At 34.9% G+C, this 24,929-nt stretch overlaps 1 protein-coding gene across 1 annotated transcript in view; it reads right to left on the bottom strand.

The window, feature by feature from the left end:
• The window catches only part of THEMIS (thymocyte selection associated), a 191,381-nt gene extending 171,847 nt beyond the window's left edge, over nt 1-19,534 (bottom strand). Inside the window, exon 1 of the mRNA XM_065928969.1 lies at nt 19,444-19,534. Within this exon, the coding sequence (XP_065785041.1) occupies nt 19,444-19,534 (91 nt within the window). The remainder of the gene's footprint in view (nt 1-19,443) is intronic.
• Nucleotides 19,535-24,929: the final 5,395 nt, after the last annotated feature.

Below are 24,929 nucleotides of genomic sequence, written 5' to 3'. Positions count from 1 at the left end.
AAGGAGATCAGTCCTGGGTGTTCATTGGAAGGACTGATGCTGAAGCTGACACTCCAGTACTTTGGCCACCTCATGCAAAGAGTTGACTCATTGAAAAGACCCTGATGCTGGGAAAGACTGAAGGTGGGAGGAGAAGGGGACGACAAGAATGAGATAGTTGGATGGCATCACGACTCAATGGGCATGAGTTTGAGTAAATTCCGGGAACTGGTGATGGACAGGGAGGCCTGGCATGCTGCGATTCATGGGGTCGCAAAGAGTCGGACATGACTGAGCGACTGAACTGAACTGAATCAGAAATATAGAACCCAAGTATAAACTAGTTAACCCCCCCAAAAAATTAATCAGAAGCTCATACTCTCAAAACAACTACCACAAGTGTCGTCTACATTATCTCCTATTAACACAGTTTTTTAGATTAGAATAATGGATATTAGTATTAAGATGGCTTTATTGGTAGTGAAAGTGTTAGTCACTCAGTTTGTGTTTGACTCTTTTTCACCCCATGGACTGTAGCCCACCAGGCTCCCCTGTCCATGGAATTCTCTAGGCAAGAATACTGGAGTGGTAGCCATTTCCTTCTCCAGGGGATATTCCTGACCCAGGGATTGAACCCAGGTATCCTGCATTGCAGGTGGATGCTTTATCATCTGAGCCAAAAATGAGTGGTGTTCAAAATTAGTCTCAAATGTAACACAGACACTCCTGTGCTTGCAAAGGGGTAGAATTAAGTGAGCCCAATATAGGTCCTGGGCTTCACAATCCTGCTTTGGCCAAGCAGCTTTGTCATATAACCAGAAAGTTAGCTAGAATATTGCTACAGAAGTCTCTAATGAGCCTTTCGTGAAAGGTGCTGTCAGAGTATTTAAAAGACAAATAGTTTGGACTACATCAAGCTGACACAAAGGTCATGTAAATATTTTGACGTGTTTGCAAATAAACATTCTACATTTGATAAAATTTCATTTTATGAGACCATATGGTTTCAAAGACTGAAGGCTACCAACATTGACAAAAAATAACCTAGTAAAGGTGAATGATGACATCAATTCTCAGTCAGTTTGAAACTAAAGTCATTTTTTCCAGAAAGCTTCGCCTGACCTTTTTTCATCAGTCACTCTTAAAAAATGGGATTCCCAGGTGGTGCATTGGTAACCTGCCAATGAAGGAGACACAGGTTCGTTTCTCAGATCAGGAAGATCCCCTGGAGGTGAAATGGCAACCCACTCTAGCATTCTTGCCTGGGAAATCCCATGGACAGAGGAGCCTGGTGGGCTATAGTCCATGGGGTGGCAAAGAGTCAGACGTGAGTAACTGAGCACACACACTCTTAATAATAGAATGAAATTAATAACACCGTGGGCTTATTTCAACAAATGAGAGCTGCTAAATTTTGCTGAGCATTGAGCTTCTGGGTTTTTAAAACATGATACTCCCTTGAATAATTTTGTTTTCTTTTCAAAAGAAATCTGAACTAGAAAACCAACTAGCATGGAGCCCAACAGTAAAAATACAATGTTGCAGGTCACCTGTCAGATGAATGGCATCTGTCAGTAGACAATTTCACTGTCAAATTTGTAATGAGAACTGATAAACAAAAGGCTTATTGTTCCAAATAAGAAGAGAATGTTCTTAACAGCAGAAATCAAAGTCCATACTTCTATCTTCAATGGTTTAAAGCACTCATTTAAAGTGTGTTGCAATAAGAAGCAGTTTACTCAATGTCCTATTTTTTAAAATCTTCTTCAAAATAATGTTTTTTCTATACCAAAAAAGTTTCCTTAGGTATATTATCAGAATAGTAAAATGTTCTAATCAGCAGTTGTCCAAAACTCCATCGTATACCAATCCAGGGGTGACCACAAAATTGTAAGCATTTGTTAGTGTAGAGCTGGACAGGACACACTTCTGTAGCTGTTACATCTGACTTCATGAGGAGTCTTGATTTCTTAGGGAGGGCTATGGTGATTTAATGAGCTTTGTTATTGCAAATTCAGTATCTGCCAGATATCGCCAGTCATTCAGAGTATTAACTGAATAAATGGATATTCTTGGAGATTTGTTTAATCATTTATTTGTTTTCCTTTGTTAAGTATCATTAAGAAAAATAATTGTTGATCCTGTTATTGGAAAAAGAAAGTTTTCTTCTTCTCTTCACTAATAATCAGTGGGTGGAATAATTGCACAAAGACTTTATGGACAAGTCTCTGCCCCTCTAAAAGGAGGAGGTTAATTTTGTTGATTTGGAATACTGTCTTATTCTAAAAAGAGTAGATTTACTAGAAATAAAGAAAATAACTTTTGTTTGTTTTAAGTGGACAAATTACAAGAAGGCAGGGTGAAGTGATATTAAAAAAAAAAAAAAAGAAAATTGGATCCTTGGAGCTGTCAATAGCTGCCGCTGCTGTCGCGACTCTGATGCAGTGAGCGAGCCCAGGCCGAGGCCACCGGAGCGCGGCGGCAGCACCGCAACCGCACAGCCTGCGGCCGCCTTTGCAAACCCGGAGCTGCCCTCTCTGTTTCCGATCCGACGCCTCAGCCAAGCTCGGGTTTCAGGATTTACGACCCTCCCTCTCCCTACCTATCAACAGGAGCTGTGCGTGCATTAAGCCTTCCCGGGCAGCCCTGATTCACACCCACCCCGCAGCCAGCTCACAGCCGGGTCACTAGGGTCACGGACGCCTCCTAATCTTGATTTTTTTATTTTTAAGCATGCAATGCATGTACAGTCGACCTGGGATTTTTTCAGGTGTCATCTCTATTATTACCCTCTATATTATCTGTCCTTTCTTTGCGTGAAAATCTTGATCGCAGTGGGTTTTTTTTTTTTTTTTTTAATACGCCAGTCCCTCTTCTTGTTTTACGACAGCACAAAACTGCTATTCCAAGCACACTGCTGTCCAAGAGCATCAGTAAATGTGTCCAGTCTCATCCGACTGAAGTGCAGAGAACGGAAGGGAGGCAGGCAGGAGGGCAAGCAGAGGACGGTCCAGCCTGTGTCTGCTCTAAAACAAGTTCAGATTTTCCTTACCGCCAAGTTTCTGTAATCTCTCCGAACATGCTAAATGATGGCTCTTTTTTTCTTAAATTACTGGAATAAAGACATATACTATATTTAAATTGGGATATATTTAAATCAGTAACTATGTTACTAATATTCAAAATCAGAGTGGCCTCTGATAATGAACAGTTAATTAAAAACTCAAGATTTGATTTCACAAGTTCTGGGGGAAAATATTTTAAATATGTTTTAGGCTTTTCCTGATGTCAATAAAGAAGTGAAAAAAAAAATGCCTTTTGGTCTGTGGTTAGAATTTACACATTGTTCATGGGGCAGGTGTTCTTTCCTTAACTGACATTAAGTGCTGAATCACTAAACCAACCCTTCTAACCTAGAGTAAAACGGAAAATCAGAAAATTAATTTCATTATACAGACTAGTGAAAACTTTCCCCCTTTCCTAATAAGTTATTTTTCATTAAAATAACAGCAACATTTTCAAATAATGTCCTTGCCATTTAAAAATGTTATTTCATGTGAAAAACTTTGTTTCATTTCAGTAAATTTCATCTTGTGACTTTTGCTAAAACCTGCTTTTAAAAGGTACAATGGTTTCAAACATTTATTAGAAGTAGAGCAAAGTAGATGCCCCAATTAGAGTGCAATTTTTAAAATTCAGACCTTAAATACTGCATCAAAGATAGACATTTCTAAAAATAATTTTTTAGAATTTTTAACGCCTTACTTGAAATTACCTTTTCTCCCATTCTCAGTGCTTACTCTCCAGTTATTTAGCAGGGCCTAAAAACATTTGCTGGTATCATAGTATACAAAAGTATAAACTACTACACATAAGGCCAAAGCTTTTTCATTTTCTTTAGAAAATGTTTTTCAATGTTAAATAATTGATGAATAATTTGTACTTATTCAAAGGAATTTGGTAATTAATAACCCTAAACAAAACGTCTATTTCACAGTATTTGAAAACCTAGAAGCCAATAAAAAACACAATTTTTACTTAATTTATTGCTTAGCCACTTCTTTATACTTATAAAATGAAGGAAGCATGTGAATAGTCTCTATACGAGTATATGTAAAAACATATGCTAGCTTTCCATTTTTTTCATCTTTATATTGCATAGTCAAGCTTGGCACTTAACAAATAAGTTGAATTTTTAAAGCATGAATATTCTGCAATAGATGTGAACAATGTGTACCACCATATAAAAATGCCCACATTTTGGGACATTTCCGCTTAAGTTAAAGAGCACAAAAATCTTCCTGGCAGTTATTTTCCTCTATAGCTTTTGAAAATAAAACAACTGATATTACTCTTACCTGAGCTTCTTTTGCTTGCTTTTAATGTTCCTATTTTAGGACTTTTACCTCAAATAAGTTCTGCTTGAGCTAAGTTTTAGGGAAAAAATGTGCTCCATTTAAGGACAAACACAAAAATGCCACACACTTGTTTTTATTTTTATTTTTTAAATGTAATGTTTAATTACACTAAAAGGATAATTCATTGATCTGTAGTGTATGGCCTAGAACCAGTCTAAGAGTCGCGATATACAGTAGCTGAAGTGTTATGCCTTAAATAAAAAATGATTCCAAGGTTTTTATAGGAAAACATTTAACATCATTTCAAATAATATTGTGTGTTAATGAATGTAAATTTTGCATATTACCAAATCAACATTTTTCAAATAAAATTGAATGTTCAGGTTTGCCAAATTCTATTCTGATAGTCATTTTAGTGTTCAACTATATGACACTGACACAAATAGAGCTAATTTGTATTTTTTTAATTAGTCATATTATCAATTTCAAATATTGGGATATAATAAGTTTTACTGAATTGTAAAACTTAGATATTGAAAGTGTTCAACTTTCACTGTCTGCAAACTTAGATCTTCCTGAATCAAGAGCAGTTTTAAACCTGTGAAGCTCAACAGAATCTGTTGTAAATATTTAGAAAATTCTACTTAAGAAATGTAATGTTCATCTTTAATACATTATCATAAATATAAGTTCATGTAGAGAAATACTGGTGCTCTGTTTCATTTAACTGAAATTATTTTTTAAATATGTGACAGGACATATTTCATTAGCCTTTACAAAATTTTGTTTCTCTTGAGTCTGTATGAACCAATATCAATATTGTGAATTAATATTAAAAAGTGGAAAAAAAAGTTTTATTTTGCCCTAATATTTAAAACTTATGAAATATGAATAAACACAAGTTGAATACAATGCTATAATTTTCTAATTTTCCCTGATTTTACTACCATATCCCTCGCCGATTAAACTAAACCTTAAAAAAGTTAAAGCCAATTAGCCATAAAAGAATTATGTTGGTATTAAAATAGGCACAATTTTTTGCCACATGAACTCATACATGTGTCAAATTAATAAAAGTCATGTTCATATAGTTCACTGTGTATCATTATTCAATGCATTTAACCAGTTCAAGTTAATTTTTAACATCATACTTATTAAATTGAAATTGTAATCAGTAGTAGAATGTGCGTGCTTGTGCATTCTAAGTCACTTCTGTCACGTCTGACTCTGTGACCCCATGAACAGTAGCCCGCTGGGCCCCTCTGACCATGGGATTCTCCAGGCAAGAATACTGGAGTGAGATGCCCTGGCCTCTGAAAGAGTATCTTTCCAACCCAGGGATCGAACCCACATCTCGTCTCCACCACTGATAGGCAGGTTCTTTACCACTGAGCCACCAAGTCCTAAAAGACAAACCAAATGTGCATCTAATACAAGCTATTTCTTGTGTTTCTTTGTAACCCAAGTGTATAGTCAAACAGTAAATAGTTATAAAATTTCTAAAAATGTTGATGTTTTTATAAAGATAGGATTTACTACAGAATATCATAAACTATTCAGGTAGGAAGAGCAAGAATAAACTTTACTACAAGTTTTATCTCTGGGGCAAATAGGTGACTTGAAAATGGAAATAATAATAATTTCAGCAGATGACACCAAGGATTAAATGTACTTATACATATAAAAAATTTACTCTGTATATATACATTTTTTTTATACAGAGTAAATTTTTTATATGAGACAAGTGCTCGGGCCTGGTGCACTGGGATGACCCAGAGGGATCGGGTAGAGAGGGAGGCGGGAGGGGGGATCAGGATGGGGAATACATGTAAATCCATGGTTGATTCATGTCAATGTATGACAAAAACCACTACAATATTGTAAAGTAATTAGCCTCCAACTAATAAAAATAAGTGAAAAAAAATAAAAATAAAAAATAAATATAAAAAATTTAATAAGATTAAATATATATGCATACATGTACTAAACTTGTGTACAGATGAGGATAAAGTATTACTTAATTATATGTGTTGTATTAGATATATTCAGATATATTTATGTATAAACATACATATGCAAAACACATTTTTACACGCATTGCATATGCTTACACACCCAAATCTATATACCCATCCCATAATAATCCTTCAGTATATAGAGCTGTCATAGTCAATAATCTATCATAAACTATGTGCTGACAGCAAATGCTATCTCTGACACTTCCATTCTAATGCTTTATGTTCATTTATTTTGATTGACAAACCAGTCCACTTTCTCCAATTTCTCCCTCGAGACTTTTCTTCCTTTATTCTTTGTCGGCTTGACCAACTCCTTCTCTATCCATACTTTCCATGTTGCTCTTTGAGATCCACATATTTCTGACCTGACGCATGCACTATAGCGCCATCCTGAAATAACAAGGCTTTTTTCACCCACTTACAATTCTGATATATTAAATCTGGGAAGCCTACTACTCTTTTTACTTCAGACATACATTTTTGGTGGGCTAACGTTCATCCGCATCTGAATGTCCTACCGGAGTTCATGCTCATTGGAATGGAACTGAATCATGCCTCCATCTCCAAAACAGCTGCTGCTCTTGTGGCAAGACTTTCAAGTAATACTTTTATCACCCACCATGTTTTCTTAGTCCAGAAACCTCTGATCTGTCATCAACTCCTCCCTCTTGCTCACAGCTCATAAACTGTGAAGCTCAGAATGTTCAACCCAAAAAGACCACAGATCCTTTCTTTTCTATTTGTAGCTGCAACTAGATCCTTGGTGTTTGTCTCATATTCATCTAGTAAACCTCTACTGGAATAAATGTCTAATCTACTCATCTGAGGCTTTTTTTTTTTGCCTTAAAATCTCAGAAATTCTTTAACTTTTTCTATAATTTTCAAATTTACAATCAACATGATTTACTTTTATAATCAGATATAAAAATAATATTCTTTTATAAGTTACTATTGATTACAGCATAAATTCAATAACCTTATTATAGCTCAGAAGCCACTTAAAATATGACCACAAATTACCTGATCACCTATTATTCTCTGAGCTGTTCTTGGATCACATTTTGATTTTTCAAACTTGTATAATGATCTAAACATTTTTTTCTCATTCTGAAATTTTCTTATTTGCTTACTCATTTTCTATATAGGCTGCAGAAAAATATCATCACCTCTTGGTAAGCTTTTTGGGTGGTAAATTCTCAGTGTTCACAAAACGGTTTATTAAAATACATTTCACAATATAGCACATGTATTGATTTTTTAAAAATCTATCTTCTTTTACTGTGCTAAAGAGTCCTTAAGGACAAGAATCATTCTCTATTCATTTTGTAGAAGGAAGGATAGAGAGAAGAAATGCAGGGAGGCAGATACAATTTAAGGACTAATTTCCATAATTTTAACATATTTTGGCAGGAAAAAGAAATATGATATTTAATATATTCAAAACACAATATTTAAAAATCTTACCTCCTCCAAATCTTACTTTCCCCAAGAGGGAAAACATTTTCATGATATTTAAAAATTGCTATAAGAAATACTTTTGAACATTATATTTATGGGCTTATTTAAGCAAAACTATGCTCTCACTTCTGCAAATGTATGTGTGCTTTCATCAATATTCATTTTGGTAAACAGAAGAAATGGCTAATAGAATCTATATTCAAAGTGATGAGAAGAGATCTTGCATTGTTTTAGTTGCTTTTGCTAATTTAGATTGGTACCTCCAAGTTCCCAATTCTAAGAGTAAAACTCTTATAATATTCAAAAGAACTACATATGGTTCTGCACCATTTCCCCTCTGATATCATTTCTGTCCACTCTCCTCCTCCTTCTAGCCTTAGTGGTTTCTCACTTTTTCTGAAATACACCAGCATACTCTCACCATATTTCGCTAAAGATATTCTCGCAACTTGGAAAGCCATTCACCAGATATCTGTTTGGCTAACTCCCTCACCTCTCTCAGCTAGAGAGAGCTTGTTGTACCTGAGTCATCCCCAGCATGCTTCATAACTGTATAGTTGATTAATTCTTAAGTTACTTGGAATTAAGGCTTCAGAAAATTCTAGCTAATGCAAATGGATCTTAGACCTAGAGATAAGAGGTAAAACGTGTATAAAAAAAAAAACTGTGTAGTAATGAGCTAACTATTACTGAGGGTGCTCAAACCCTGCACATATCAAAGAAAGGACTACCCCTTAACTGGCTCTGGAGAGAAAGCATCTAAGCCCTTATCCTGTCAGATAAGAGTGGTTTTGTATATCTGGGACCTTGGGCCACACCAGATAGAGTATGCTAACAATGTGATTTATGGTGAATGCCCTTTACGGTCCATTTGGGGTCCTGGACCATACAGCACCACTTGATCTCAAGAGGATCTGAAGACCCAGGAGTTGAGGTCAGTCACACAAATCCTCCATGCTTGTGTAACTGCTCCAATAAAAACCTTGGATACGAAGGCAGAGATGAGCGTCCCTAATTGGAAATAATATGTCCTTATTGTGACACATCATTGCTAGGAGAGTTAAACATTATCCATGTATCTTCACTGGGAGAGGGTAACTGGCAATTTGTTTTCTCATAGACTCTGCTGTATATATGCCTTTTTCTTTACTGGCTTTAGTTTTTCTTTGTTCCCTGTGGTAAACTGTAACTCAGTTTAACAGCTTCTCTGAGTTCTGTATTTCTAGAAAATCAGCAAAACCAGGCATGATCTGGTGGACCCCCAACACAAAATAGGAGGAAATTTTTCTAACTTTGAGTTAGGTAACACGATAAAAAATGTATGACACATCTCAACTATATAAATTTAAAATCTTTTTGTTTCAAAAGATAATATTATGGAAATGAAGACAAGCCATAGAACAGAAGAAAATATTTTCAATTATATATCTGAAAATATTTGCAAATCAAATATCCAAAATACAGAGATAAGTCTTACAGCTCAATAACAAGAGGACAAAGGTCAAAAACTTTGAAGAGATGCTATTTCAAAAAAAGGCGAATAAATTGCTACTAAGCACAGACAAAAATGCTCAACATCACTCGTCATTAAGGAAATGAAATTAAAACTACAGTGAGATACCATTGATTATAAAACAAAAGATACACAAGTTTTAGCAAGGATTTGGAGAAACTGGAATCCAAATTCATTGTAAGTAGGAAATTAAAATGGTACATTATTCATATTATCTCCAAAAGGGAGATAATACAAATGGCCTTTGGTATTGAATAAACAAAATGTGGTATATCCATACACAAAAAAACTATTTAGGAACAAAAAACACACTAGAATAGTAATATATGCTACAACATAGATGAACCTTAAAAACATTAAGCTAAGTAAAATGTTAGTTTCAAAACTACATACTGTATGATTTATTTTATATGAAATGTATAAGAAAGGCAAATTTATAGACAGACAGGAGAGCAGTTGTTGCCTGAGGCTGGAAATGTAAGCAATAATGATTGGCAAATAGCTCAAGGGACTTCTTTGGGGTGATGGAAATGGTCTAATATTGGTGGTGGTTGCACAACTCTATAAATTTACTAAAAATCATTGAATGTATACCTATAAGAGATGAATTATATGGTTTTAAAAATTAATACCTCAAAAAATTAATATCACATTTAAACTATAAGAAAAATTTAATGGGGAAAGATGCAAAAACAACCAATAAATAATAACCTACATGATATATAAGAAGAAGATAGTGTTTTGATTCCAAAACAATGAAGAATTTAATAGTGAGTATAGGAAATATAGGGAAGAGGAAACAAAAAATTTTCAGTAATAAATACGGTGGTCAGATAAGCCCCACAAGTTGACATCTGGTTGAAGAGCTTGCCGACTCAAGGAAAAAGTGGGAGCAAAGTTTTAAGGCAGAAGCATATCCTCAAGTTTGAGGAACAGTGAGGAGGTCAATGGGGTTAGAAGGGAAAGATTTGTAAACAATAAAGTCAGAGCAATAATGAGAGTAAAGAGAGAAAAATAAAAGCCTATTACCCATTGGAAGATCATTATTTTGAGAAAAACTGGGAGAGCCATTGGAGATTTTTTAACAGAGAAGCAGCATAATCTGACATACCACTTACAAGCATGACTCTGGATGCTGTAAGAATAGACTTCAAGAGTGAAAGAGAAGTAGGGAGACCAATTAGGTGGCTATTTTGATAATCCTGGCAATATGTTATGATGATTTGAACCTACCAAGGGGGTAGATGGAGGTCGCAGTGAGTGGTGATATTCTGGATAAAGCATGGGGGAGAAATTGGCATTAATTTTTCTCCTTTTAAAAGTTAATTCACACTTTTATAAAAATTAGAAGTTAATACATCAAAATGATAATCATATTTCTTTATATTTGATGAAATTATTGAATATTTATGCTTCTACATTTTCCAATTTTCTAGCCATGTGCACATATTATTTCTATAGAGAAAAACCATTTTTTCAACATCCAGTTAATTGAGCAAGATTGTAATACAAATAAACTTTGTTTTTGCCAAAATTTTAAGACAACATCAAACTGGTTACATATATGAAGTAATCAGTGAAAAATGGTAATATTAGCGATATGCAGAATAGTCAAGCAGCAAATATTTCCTGAATACAGAGTGGCAAAATCACTTTTCCATAAAAATGTGGTAACATTATTATCAACTAACTTTCCTGGGATTGTATGACTCTCTCCAGAGTTTGTCTAATATCTAGATTTTTTAGTTGGTAATAAATGCAGTTCTAGTTATAATGAATATAACTTGTATCAGTAAGGAAAGTATTATGTTGAAATAGGGCTTCCCAGGTGGCTCAGTGGTAAAGAATCCATCTGCCAATTCAGGAGACACTGGAAATGTGGGTTTGATACCTGGATAAGGAAGATCCCCTGGAGGAGGAAATGGCAACCCGCTCCAGTATTCTTGCAAAGAAAATCCCATAGACAGAGGAGACTGGTGGGCTACAGTCCGTAGGGTCACAAAGAGTTGGTCATGAATGAGCGCGCATGCGTGCACACACACGTGAGTGCACACACACACACACACATATGCTGAAATAACAAACAACTTCAAATTCTCAGAGATTTAAATAATAAAGGTATATTTCTCATTTCACTCTCTGTCCAATTCAAATGAGTGAAGGCTGGGTCTCTAATAACTATAGTTACTTAGAGATCCAGACTGTTGAAGGCTTCATTTTGACATGATCTACCAGGATGAAATATGCTAAATTATGAACTGGTTCTTAAAGCATCTGTTCAAAATGATACACCTTACTTCTGCTCTCATTACATTGGTTAATGCAAGTCCCATGTCCTATGGTCAGAAAAGAGTCAGGAAGTCCAATTCTATGATGTACTCAAAATTTAAAGACAAAAATCTATGATAATTATTATTATGAGAAGGGAGATAAAAGAAGAAAATATTAGAGCTTCAATTTGTATTAATTTTTATATAAAAATAAAATTAAACTATACTAACATTTACTCTAAAGATTTTCTAAAATTTAATTTTAAACTCTAGTATTTAATTATAAAAAATTTAATTTATTCCCATACCAGATGGTCACATAACATGTATAGTCTACAACATGTTGAGACAGTTTCAGAATTCCAAAAACATGAATGAAAGCAATTGTCTTCTTTTGTTCCTTTTCTTGCAATACTTGCATATAATGGATTGTATACAGATCAAGTTAATAATTATTATAATCCAGTTTCAACTCTCCACAAAGTAGGCAATAACTTTGTAAGATGCCTACAAAGACATTTCAGAATTGAAAATTGCAGAACCTATCAAGAAGAAAATGACAGTGACACTTCTATTCCTAGTACGAACTTGTCATCAGCTACATACAACTGCTGTCTAAAGAAACTGTCAAAATCAGATTTATGAAGAAAATTATTTCACATATGGATTGATGGCCACCAACATTAATGATAAATCTTCCTTAAATGTATATTTTATATGGTGTGTACATATGCTGTATGCTGGACCTTTACAAGGTATCTTTAAGGGCTATTATTTAGAACAAGCACTGAAATAAATACATTACAGCTATGTCTTTGAATCACCCTATCACATGGTATTAAATCAACATTTTTCCAAATACTGAAGTATTCAATAATGGAAATATTTAATACTTCCAATAATGTTAAATAATAGCTAATATATTACAATAATTTAACTTTTATGAGAGAAAAATGGGTTTATTATTAATAAAACACAAATTGTTTAAAACATTATTAATTTCATCTTTATCCTTTTATAATTTTTACTACTGTGTATGCTTTAGAATTACCATAAATAACAATAAAGAAATTGATATTTTAAGGTATGTGCTCATTTTTTTTGTTTTTAGCCTACAAGGTTTGTGATGAATAAAGTCCTGATCAATTAGCTCAAGGATGGGGCATTCCAGTCATTATTTCAATCTGTGGTCAAAATTTATTTTTTTCAATTGTCTACTTGAAATTTCCATTTGGGTGAATAACAGATTTAACATGTCCAAAGTGAGTTTTTGCTTTCTCTATCAAACCTCTATCCTGCCAAGGTCTTCACAACTCTGTCAGAGGTACAAACATCTATCTAATGGTTAAGGTCAAAGTCCTGTCATGCATCATTTAGTCTTCTCCTACCTCACACCCATATCAAATCTATCAGCAAGTCCTGACATTTCTACCTCCAAAGTACACACTACATTCGTCATTTCTCTTCCAACTGAATCAAAGTAACACGAACTCTCTTCTGGATTGTCACACAGTCTTAAAGTGTCTCAACCCACTTCTGCCCCACAAAAGCCTGTGCAGTCCCACCTAAGATGGTGACAAGCCCCGTCAATCTCCTACTGCGCATTGGTCATTACCAGTTATAAAATCTAAACTCCTTGAAATGCTCTTGCCCGTTCCTTAAGTCTCTTTCTCATATGACCTTCCCGTTTTGTCTTACACGCTCGAGGTACAGGGGTATTTTTCTCTTCTTCAAACAGACTAACCCCCCTTTTGGTCTAGCTGTTCACTCAGCTTGGAACACTCACCTCCAGGATATTTTCTTGTCTGATTCCTTCTCAGCATTCAGGTCTCTGCTACTAAACCAGCTCTTGAGAGAGAAGTTCACTGATCATTTTATCTTACTGGTCCCCACCCACTTCCCCAGCCCCACTATGTAGCAAATTATATATTACATGGCTTTTAAGGCCTACAAAATTTATGCATCCCCATGTCCTCAGCCTCATTTCCACTAAGTTTCCCCTCAATTGCTCTGCTTTATCCTCACGTGTCTCCTTTTTGCTTCTTACTTAGATAAAGAGATCTGTTATATGGTTTGCACTTGCTCTGTCCTCAGCAGAAATGTTCTTCCAGAAATAAGCAAGACTCATTTCCTCAGTTTATTCTGGCCTCTGCTCAAATATCATCTCAGCAGACCTACCTGCCCTGATTGCCCTAGCAAAAGATCATCTCCTCCCCCTCTTGCTTTGCTCTCTACTTATTTAGTTCATGGTACTTGTGTATATATCAAATCTGTCAATTGTTTGTCATTTGTTCCAGCCACTGGAATATAAGCCCCAATAGGGTAGGGGCTTCCCCAATCCCTTCCATGATTCTAGCTTTTGAACAATGCCTGATAATGTGTTATTGTATTTTATATAGGCTAGTCCATGCTGAGACTCACTTGATATTTCACGTTTCATGTCATAAAGGAAGCCTGAATCAATTTCAAAGGAACAGTAATACAATACAATATAGACTACTGTTCTCTAACAACATACAATAAAACTAGTAATTAAAAGAAAAGAACAGCTAAAGACAATTTTATATTATCAGAAAACAAATAGCCATTGGATTTAAAAGGAAAAACATGTACTCAGAACTGAGTAAAAGTGAAAACATTACGAGGCAAAATTTATGAGAAAGAAACAACTATCTAGAGAAAAATATAGGTTTAGACGTACTTACCAAGAAAGAAGTGTTTTTAAAATGACTGTGATTTATACCAGGAAGCCAGAAAAGGAGCAGGAGAGCAAAGGACACAAGAAAATAATAGAGTCAGAAATCAAGGAGAGAAGCAAAACAACAGAGGATTTCACCAAACCAAATTCTGATTTCCCTCCCCAAAATTTCACATCCAGTTATTCTTATAAGAGAATTTTACCAAAGTAAAGAGTTTAAGGCCCATTTCTCTCTTTTCAAACACCTCAAAAAAAAAAAGAAAACAACAAAATCTATGTAGTTCATTTTAGAAAGCTAGTGTTATCTTGAATCTAAAATTATAAATGAGTCTATTAGCTCATTTCAATTATGATCAAATGCAAAAATCTTTAAATATATCAAACTCTTACTTTGTATTTCAAATGTTACTACATATTATTAATACTATATTAAAAGATTCTTCAGTTTGAAAAATCTTTTAAAGGTAATTTCATTAGCAGACCAAAGAAACCGAACAACCTAGAAAGCAAGGAATAGATAGGAACTTCCTTAATTTAGTGACGACTAAACACCAGTTCTAGAATATTGTACTTAATGAAGGAGTTTTAAACACATTTTCTTTATGATTCATAATTCTCATTTTTTAACACAGTACTGGAGGCTCTGGACTATACTATCAAGTTAAGGAAAAATGAACAGTTGCAAAACATATTAGACAAGAGACACAACTCAATGTTTTCTAATTATATCAATATTTAGGAAAATCAGAGAAATAAAAAATAAATTATTAAAATTAATAAGTTCATCAGTATCATAGTAATAGGTACTCACATTTCCACTTCAGTGGTAATCAATGAGAACAGAGGAAATATGGTATCAGTCAGTATAGCAATATAACATGTGTATGTGTCTGCATTCTAGGAACTAGCTTTAGAATACACAGGATCTCTACGGAGACATTTTTTTTAAAAATTCTAATACATGATCATAAAGATGAATTTTTAGTTTGTTTATTTTTAATGAGAGATAAACTATGTTAATGGAAGGAAAGACCTTACTACTTAAAAAACTGAAGTCATAATCAAAAAACATATCTGCATTAGAAATCCCAGCTAAGAATGGCTTTATTTGTAATTTTACTACATATTTAAATAAGAAATTACATCTAATTTATATAATATCTTTAGAAGAAGAAAAAAAAAGACTCTACCCAAGAAGTTCTATAAACTCAACATAATTCAGTAGAAAAACCTGGGTAGGATGTCATACAAGATTAAAATTATAAGCCAATTTCATACCCTAAAAGAAATACAAGAGTTCTTTAAAACTAATAAACTGAATTCAATGATATATAACCAAATTGATCTTATCCCACAAATAAATGACTTAAGATTTTAAAAAATCAGTGCAAAAAAAATATTATCATCACAAAAGTTATTTAAAAATTTGATAAAGTAAACATAACTTTATGACTTAAAAAACTGGTAGAGAACTAGAAACTTCTTTAAATTAAACTGAACATTATATTTAATGATAAATTATTAAAACTTTCTCTCTATGGTTGTCAGGTGAGTAAAATAAGGGCCTTTATCATTACTCTTATTTGATAAGATACTATTGATAGAAACACTAGCTAATACTTTAACTGAAGGAAAATAAAATACAATCATTGGAAAGAATAAGAACCTATCAACATTTATAGAAAACTTAAATATGTATATAACAAATCTAAAATAAAGATATATTCTTAGAATTCAAACACACAAAGAAAAATTGAAAACTTCAAAAGATACCACTTATAATGGAATTTTAAAAACCAATCAAGTAACTAAGAATAAATCTGAAATAGAAGTGTAAGAGCTTCACAAATAAAAATTATTAAATGTTATGGACAGAAGTGAAAAGATATCTATTCATATAACTAGACAGATAAACTGGGTTCATGGTTCAGAAGAAGACTTCATTTAAAAATCATGTCAATTCTCTATAAACTAATGAATTGCTAATAAAAAAAAATTGGGAGAACTGATTTTACAATACTAGTTCTCAAATTTGGCTTCATTTTTAATCATCAGGGAGATTTTTCAAAAACTGATGCCTTATCACTTACAAATTAAATCCTTGTCTTTTCAGGAGAGAACCAGACTCTGAGAGTTGCTAAGAAAGTAAAATTTAAAAGTTCCCATCACAAGAAAAAAAAACAAAACTGTAATCATGTGTGGTAATATGTGTTAACTAGATTTATAGTGGTGATAATTTTGCTATAGGTACAAATAATGAATCATAGTTTTGTACATTTGAAAATATATGATATTAGATCTAAATCTCAATTATCTTAAAAAGAGATATCAAGGGTTATGAAGAATATGGATTAATTCGAACTCTCATGTTCTGCTGGTAGGAAGGTAGAGTGATGTAACTACTTAAGAAACTTGTTTTCCATTACCTACCCAAACCAAACATATGCATCCTGTGTGATGTGGCAATCCCACTCATTTATATACACAATTGAATATTATACACATGTGAACACACATATATAAGAATGTTCATGACAACATTAACAGACATCTTCAAACTGGAAATAATTCAAATGCCTATTAGTAGTGGAATGGATAAATAAATGGCAATATATTCATCTACTGGAATATTACACACACTGGAATGAATAGCCTATATAGAACAGCATGGATTAATTTTACAAAGATAATGTTGAACATATATGCCAAACATAAAAGAATACTATTATAATGTTTCATTAATATAAAGTTCATAAATGGGCAAAAGTCTGATAAGGGTTACTTCTTGGGAAGATGGTAGATAATGACTGAGAAAGAGCACAAGATTTAACTTCCAAAGTACTTGTAATTTTCTATTTCTTGACCGTGATGGTGGTTACATGGATATACTTAATTTGTGAAAATTCATCAAGATGTATGCTTTTTTCTCTTAAGTGTAGTAAAGTATTAAAGGATGAAGATAGTCTGAACACATGGACAGAGTATGTTCTTTTGCAAGATTTAAAGTAAAAATGTCAATTCTTCCCAAGTTAATCTATAAAATCAACATACTCTAATACAAATTCCAGTTGAATTTTTTTTTCCCAGTTGAATTTTTAAAGTAATCAATTGATTTATTTAAAGACATGTTTGAAAGGTCTGTGAATAGCTACATCAACTTAGGATAAAGGAGCAAAGAGATTGGTTTATATGTGAACTATGCTTATGCCAAAGCCATAGTTACAAAAACAATGCTTGAACACAATTGAGAAAACACAGACTAATGAACAGAAGAGATATTTAAGAGACAAACCAACCCAGTTATGAGCATATAACTTAAAGACAACACAAATCAGAGGGAAAAGGATGGCTAGCTTAGTAAATGGTGCTAGAAAATTGTGGTCACTATATGGAAAAAACTAAAATTGGATTCCTCTGCACTTCATGGCATAGTTTAAAATTTAAATATGAAATTTAAAGTTGATTTAAAATAACATAGGAAAATATCTTTGTAAACCAAACATGAGGAAGAACTTTCTAATGTGAAATCTTAAAAGCACAAACTATGAGACCAAACAATGACTTGGATACAGCTTAGGAACAAAGATACATTTCGCAGTATTATATATATGGAAAAATATGGTCTGCTTCAAAATAATCAATTTACAAATGAATTAAACAAAATGGTCTGTAGAAAACTGATGGCTGCCTACACCAATTCATTGCCTGTGCATGCCCGCTCAGCCGCTCAGTCATATCCGACTCTTTGTGACCCCATGGACTGCAGTCCGCCAGGTTTCTCTATCCATGGGATTGTCCAGGTAAGCATCCTGGCGGGGGCTTCCATTTCCTATTCCAGGGGATCTTCCCGACTCAGGCATCAAACCCATGTCTGCCACATCTCCCACACTGCAGGTGGATTTTTTACCACCCACATTCACTCATTCTATTCTGTTATAAATCATACAGTCTTAGTAAAAGTCACTCTGTACTACCTCAAGAGGTTAGCTCACTCTCTCCTATAAGGTGATTTTGTTTTATGCATTTGTTTTGGCTGTGCTGGGTCTTCCCTGCTGCCTGCAGGCCCTCTCTAGTCCCAGTAAGTGGGTGCTACTCTAGACGCGGCAGGGGCTTCTCACTGTGGCGGCTTCTCCTCTTGGGGAGCTCGGGCTCAGGAGCACCCCAGGACCAGTAGCCGCAGCTCCCAGGCACTAGAGCGCAGACTCACAGGTGTGCAAGTGTGTGTTTGTGTGCGTGTGAACTGGGTCTGACATTCATCAATCATTTTATTTCTTAATATAATATCTAAAAAATTATTTTGTCTGCAAATGGGAAAGATTTGCCAACCAACAGCTTTTTACCTTCCCGGTACTTTTTCTGGACTTAATTGTATGACTGGCTCGATTCTACCACCCTTGGAACCAGAAATATATATTTCCCCAGAAAATGACTCTGTCTTACATATAGTCGAACCACTGCTTAAAAAAATTGAGGGTATGTATTGTATATATTGTAAGTCTTAATGCTTTCTCTGAAGTAATAACAGTAAGTTACACCAAAGCACACTAACTTATTCAATAGTCTTGGCTGAACTCTGACTTTAGAACTCTGACAAAGATTCTATAAAAATTATCTTGTATTTAGTAAGTGTTAACTTCTATACCTTTAAATATGAATGCCATTATTAAATTAGAAGTTAGACCACTATGGAAAGAGGGAGAGAAACATTGATATAAGCAACATTTAGAAGTGGTTAAGATTTTGGTGAAATTTTCTCCCTAAATGTTGTGCTTTTAATAGCTGTTTTTTTAAAAAAAAAACCCAAAAACTATATTCTATGTTCTAGAAACATGGATACAGATAACTTTTCACTTGAATTACATCCAATTTCAAAGGAAAGGCAAGAATAATTCATGTTGAACTATTTAAAGCCCTACAAAAAGTTCAAGAAGCTTCACTCACTTTCTAGCCCCTATCCACACAAGTCTTATCCAGTTTTTCCTTTGTTCAACACAATATATTAAGTCTCGACAATTTCTCAATTACTGTCTCTGATAATGACCTTTCCTTTAACAGAACTCATATATTCTCTGTTTAAAAAGCTTGCACCTAAATTCCTAACAGTATACTGAGCATATTGTAGCCAATCAGAAGATAGGAAGGTGCTTACCTTCAAAATAGAAGCCTGACTGGATTTCTAGGACCCTGGGGAGGGTCCTGAGGTCAAGGGAGTGGATGAATTCTTCCAGTGACAATGCCATTGCTTTGGCGTGGGTCTTGTGCGGACCTGGCACTTACAGAAGCTTCTGGCTTCTGAGTGTCACTTTGCAGCTATGGTCCCAGCTCATCGTTCCTTTACCTGGGATGTCACGCCGAGCCTGCTTGGGGTGGAGTAACTCTATGTGGGGAGGGGGGTGAGAAGGGAGGAAGGAGGCAGGCAGGGGACAAAGGGTGTTACAGCTCTTTTTAGTTCTCATTGTGGCTTCATTTCCTTCTAACACTGAAGTAGAACAGGATGGGGGTGTGGTGAGCATGTCTGAACAGACACTGCCAAAATAACGAGAACTGGGTTCATCTGTTGCTGGACCAGCTGTGCATCCTCCGCAGGGGCCAGGCTGCTGGAGGTCAGAGTTGTTTGTGGCTTGTCAACCAGGAAAGAAGAGGAATTCAGGGCTAGAGTATAATCTTAAAAAGGGCACCGTATCAATTCTTTATCTCTTCACTTCACTTCTAAAGTTTGGCTCTGTGCCTTATTTGCATACTCTCAGGGCTTTTATACAAAATTAGGTTACAAAAGTGCTTTGTGTCAGCTCTTTTCAGAAATCTGATACTCTGGAGGGGGAGGATCAGAAACCCCTTTTTATTCTTCCACATTAAAAATTTTGCTGAATATTAAAGGAGAGTGGGGGCGGGGTACACTATGCAAAGTGATACAGTGAATCAATATGAATTTTCTAATCATCACACTATAGTGAAAGTATCTAAATCTTGTTAGGAAATCTGAATTTCCTGGGGTTAGCTCTGATTTTGACTTACCAGTGACATCAGCCTTGTCTTCTCTGTCCCTCATTTGTCTCATTTATTTAATAGAGAAAAAGTTAGAGCTTAATAAACTGTAAAAATTTCTTACAAGGTCAAAATTCTACAACTCTGATCATGGGGTCCAAATTTGTAGTGGCGAGGGTTGGGGATGACCAAAGTCAAAGGAAGCAAAAGAAGCCTCATTAAAAATAAATCTCTAAAAAATCTTCTCCCTTCCTAGTCTTTATGTTTAAGTGAGACAATATTTTAGAGCTAGAGTATACAATTCAAGGTGACGTTTTCCAAGTCTTTATAAAGGTGACTAAAAGAAGACTGGTGGATATAAACACAGCGAAAGAAACTAGGAAGGTGCATATTAGACTTACAAACTGGACTCCGGGTTCCTGTCTAGAAACGGTTTTATCCTTAAACTGCAAAGAGCATAGCCAAAAAGAGAGGATCAGGGCTGGCTCATTATGTAAATAACCTAATAAAATAAAAACAAGGCCTTATAAAACTCTTTTAACTCTTAAAATCATATTTGATATTTGCAATAATCTGCCTGGCTTCAATTCTTTCTTTACAAAACTCAATTTTATAAGGTCACGTCAACAGTTTTTTCACCAGTGGCTTCTAAGTACTTTTTCATTTGCAGTTGTTTTTTTGTTTTTCTTGCTCAAGATCCTCCTAAATTTGATCAGTCTGCCTTCTGCACCCCTTTTCCCAAGCTTAGGACCTTCAATAGACTGCAAACATTGTTTACAGCTTGCCTCTCACATGGTTGAGTATATGGAAAGGGCTGCTGTGGACTAATCCTTAAAAATCGTGCAACTGTTAGAAGTGGTACTATAGCAAATTTCATTTGATATCTAACTCAAACTGGACTTCACTTGCTTTTTTTGAAAAATTCTCCCACATCAACTTTTTATCCTACTAGTCAACAAAGCCATTTCAAAGTATTATCAATCTTTTACAATTGTCTTTGCTTCTCCTGCTTTTGCTCTAGGAACAGATGAACCTCCTTTTCTGTTACATTCTCCTTCTTTTATATTCTCAGTCTTAGTTAATGACACTACCACTCTCTCAGTTTATCAAGCCCGAAGGCTGCATCATGAGAGATGCCATGTCCCGCCTCCAAATCCCTCAAGCACTACAGGCAGCAAGAATCAATACCACTCACCTTGTTCTTGCTCTATATGCTCCCCTACTATTACTTTAGTTCAGATCATTATCACTTCTGACACTATAGGCAAAGAAATCCTGACATAAACAGCTGAGATAAAATTGACAAATAAGAATATTAAGAGAGTACTTGAACCACCAGGTAGTAAAATAAATGCTTAAAGTTTAATAACTGAAACAGCAGATTACAGGTGTAATAAGAGCCTGATCAATGAGAATTCAGAAAAAAAAACCAAAGCATTACCAGCTAAAGATGGTGCTTCATCACCCAGTTCTACAAGAACTGAGTCATTAGCTATCTTGGTTGCTGATATTCAACACATCCTGAAAGAAGTTCAGGACAGAGATCAGACTGGTAGAACAGGCCTTCAGATAATTAGAAACTCTCTGGAGAAAATTTTAAGAACTCAATGTCTTGCATCTTCTCATTCAGAGAAAAGCACCAAAATCATTAACTGAGATGGCTGTTCTTCATGACTGGCACCAACCCTCCACTGAGATGTGTGCTTGATTGCACATACCCCTTCTCCAAAATCCACTCCCACCACCACTTCTCCAAAATCTCCACCCCATACCCCTTCCGATCAGTTCCTCAGAGTTCTCTGAAAGGCTTATCCTGGGCTACAGTTCTCAGTAAGTGCTCAGATAAAACTGAAACCCACAGCTCTCATGTTTTGCATTTTTATTTCAGCCAACAGTATAAATAATAATTCTATATGAAAAAGATGAAATTTCAAAGAGCAGTAGGGGGAAAAATTCACTCAACAAATAATTTAAAATAATTTTTAAATAGAAATTTCTCAGAATTCTATGCAACAAAATTAATTGCAAGGAAAGGGTTTCCCCAGTGGCTTAGTGGTAAAGAATCCTCCTGCCAGTTCAATCCCTGGGTCTGAAAGATCTCCTGGAGAAGGAAATGGCCATTTACTCTATTCTTGCCTGGGAAATCCCATGCACAGACAGGCTACAGTCCATGGGGTTGCAAGAGTCAGACATGACTTAGCAACTAACAGCAGCAAACCAAGGGGGAAAATGTCTGAAGAAGGTAAGGAGAGAATTATTTCTTAGTATCAATGGAAGTCTTAAAAGACTAATAAGTTTGACAACAGACATAAGAAACACTTTTTTAAATAAAAAATGAGCTCTAAAAAATAGAAAAAATATTTTACATAAAGAATTAATGTCCTGGATCTATAAAGATAACTTATTATTCACACAAAATAAGAATATTTAAGGACTTCTGCTTCTGGCTATGAGCTTGGATTTGACCAACTCTTCTACCAAGAACAACTTGAGAAGTGGATAGCTTTTCAAAATTTGTTTTAAGGAACAGGAGTGTCATCAGGGCAATTGGGACTTGACAGTCAAGATCTTGAAAGGCAGGCAGACACAAAGTGAGGGAGAGCCAGTCTTCTACACTTCTTTTCACCTCGAGGCATTTGTGGATTAATAGTTGGCACCAAGAGAGACAGAGAAGCAAAGAAAATGTGCTGGTAAAAGAGGAAAGAAGCAGAGCTGAGTCTTAGCAGTTGCACATAGCTAGGAAGACAAAAATTGGAACTTGGGGCTAGCAAGGCATCCATACATGCATGAGTGCTAAGTCACTTCAGTCCTATCTGACTCCTTGTGACCCCAAGGACTATAGTTCTCCAGGTTCCTCTGTCCATGGGATTCTCCAGGCAATATTCTTATATTGGAGTGGGTTGCCACGCCCTCCTCCAGGGGATCTTCCCAACTCAGAGATCGAACCCAGGTCTCCTGCATCTCCTGCAGCGTGGACGGATTCTTCACCACTGAGCCACTGGGGAAGATCAGCAAGGCGTCCAGGGAAACTCAGAGAAATGAGTTGTTCAGCACCATGCTTCCCCTTCAAGATCTGGTCTATTCAAAAGCAGCACACGGCTGATTGTCTGAGAGAGCAGTTAGAAAGCTTCTTCTGTAAGAAGCTGCAGAAGCCAGGAGTGCTTTTCAGAGCCTCATAGAGATGGGAAAACAGGGCCTGCTGAGGAGGAGGAAGGAGCTCTAGTAAATATCCCTTGCCTTCAGCAGGGCCCTGAAGATTGCTCCCTAAAAGACAGTGTTAACTGTAAACAAAATAGGCCTCACAAAAATTGAAGACCAGACTAAATTTCATTCAATCCCTGACTGGATTAAGGTAAACTGCCCATTTTAGCTCCATATAAAAGCTTTCTTAGGAGAAAAACAACCAGAACTCCAGAATTTCTAAAAAGTTTTCAAGATAACATCTAGAGAAGGAGAGAAAGAAGGAAAGAAGGGAGGAAGGAAAGTGAAGGAAGGAAGGAGAGAGAAAATAAGGATGTCAGAAAATAGGACAAAGGAAAAAAAGAGGCCATTAAAACAAGCTCATGGGAGTCTTAGATATAGGAATTACTGGGTGTACAATTTTAAATAATTTTTGTTAATATGCTCAAAACTTTGATAAAAGGAGAATTTCTGAAGATAAATGCCATTTATAAAAGCTATTCAATGAACATTCTAGAGTTGAAAAGGCAATACAACTAAAATTAAGAATTCAACAGTGATTTAACAGCAGTGTGGACATATAGTAAGAGAAAAAATGGTTGAACGGGAAATAGGGGGTGTAGAAAATATCTACACGATCTTCAGAGAGATATAAAGAATGAACCATTAAGAATAGGATATAAGGGACATTTCAGCCACATTGAAAAGGTTTTTACTTACGTGTAAACTGAGTCATAACATAAAAGAAGAAAGAGAATAGAGGGAAATCAACATTTCAAGAAACAGTGGTTGGAGATTTTCCAAAGCTAAAAAGGACTTTGATACTTAGATTAAAGAATTGCCAAGAATACCAAAGACGAAAAATACAAAGAAAAACATAGGAAGTAACAACATATTAAAACATTTAAAAACCAAAGTCAGAGAGAATATCTTAAATGCAGTATACGGGGGAAAAAACCATCATCTTCAAAGGATTGACAGTAAGATGAAAGCTGACTTATTAATAAAAACCAATAAAGCCAGAATACACAGAATCATTAAAATCTTGAGAGAAAATAACTACCAATTTAAAATTCCACATTCAAAGAAAATAATCTACAAAAGTTAAAGGAAATATTTTCAGCCAAATAAAAACCAAAAAAATTTGTCTTTAGTAGACCTGCACTAAAACAAATACTAAAGGGTGCTTTTCAAACAAAAGAAAAATGATCCCAGACCAAAAACCAAAAATGCAAAGAGAAATGAAAAAGGCAAATACATGGGTTAACTGAATAAATGTTGACTGTACAAAACATTAATTTTAATGATTTAAAAATTTAGAATATATGCAAACTATTTATAGCTCATGTGTATACTGCAATTTAAAACAGTAATGCAAAATAAAGTACTAGTAAATGAATTTAAATGTTCCAAGTTTCTGACCTTCTAGAAAAGTTGTAAAAGTACTTGTTAGCATTGGACTGAAATAAG

Source organism: Muntiacus reevesi, chromosome 3 (genome assembly GCF_963930625.1).
Source record: "Muntiacus reevesi chromosome 3, mMunRee1.1, whole genome shotgun sequence".
NCBI lineage: Eukaryota > Metazoa > Chordata > Mammalia > Artiodactyla > Cervidae > Muntiacus > Muntiacus reevesi.
This window is presented reverse-complemented; position numbering and strand designations above follow the sequence as displayed.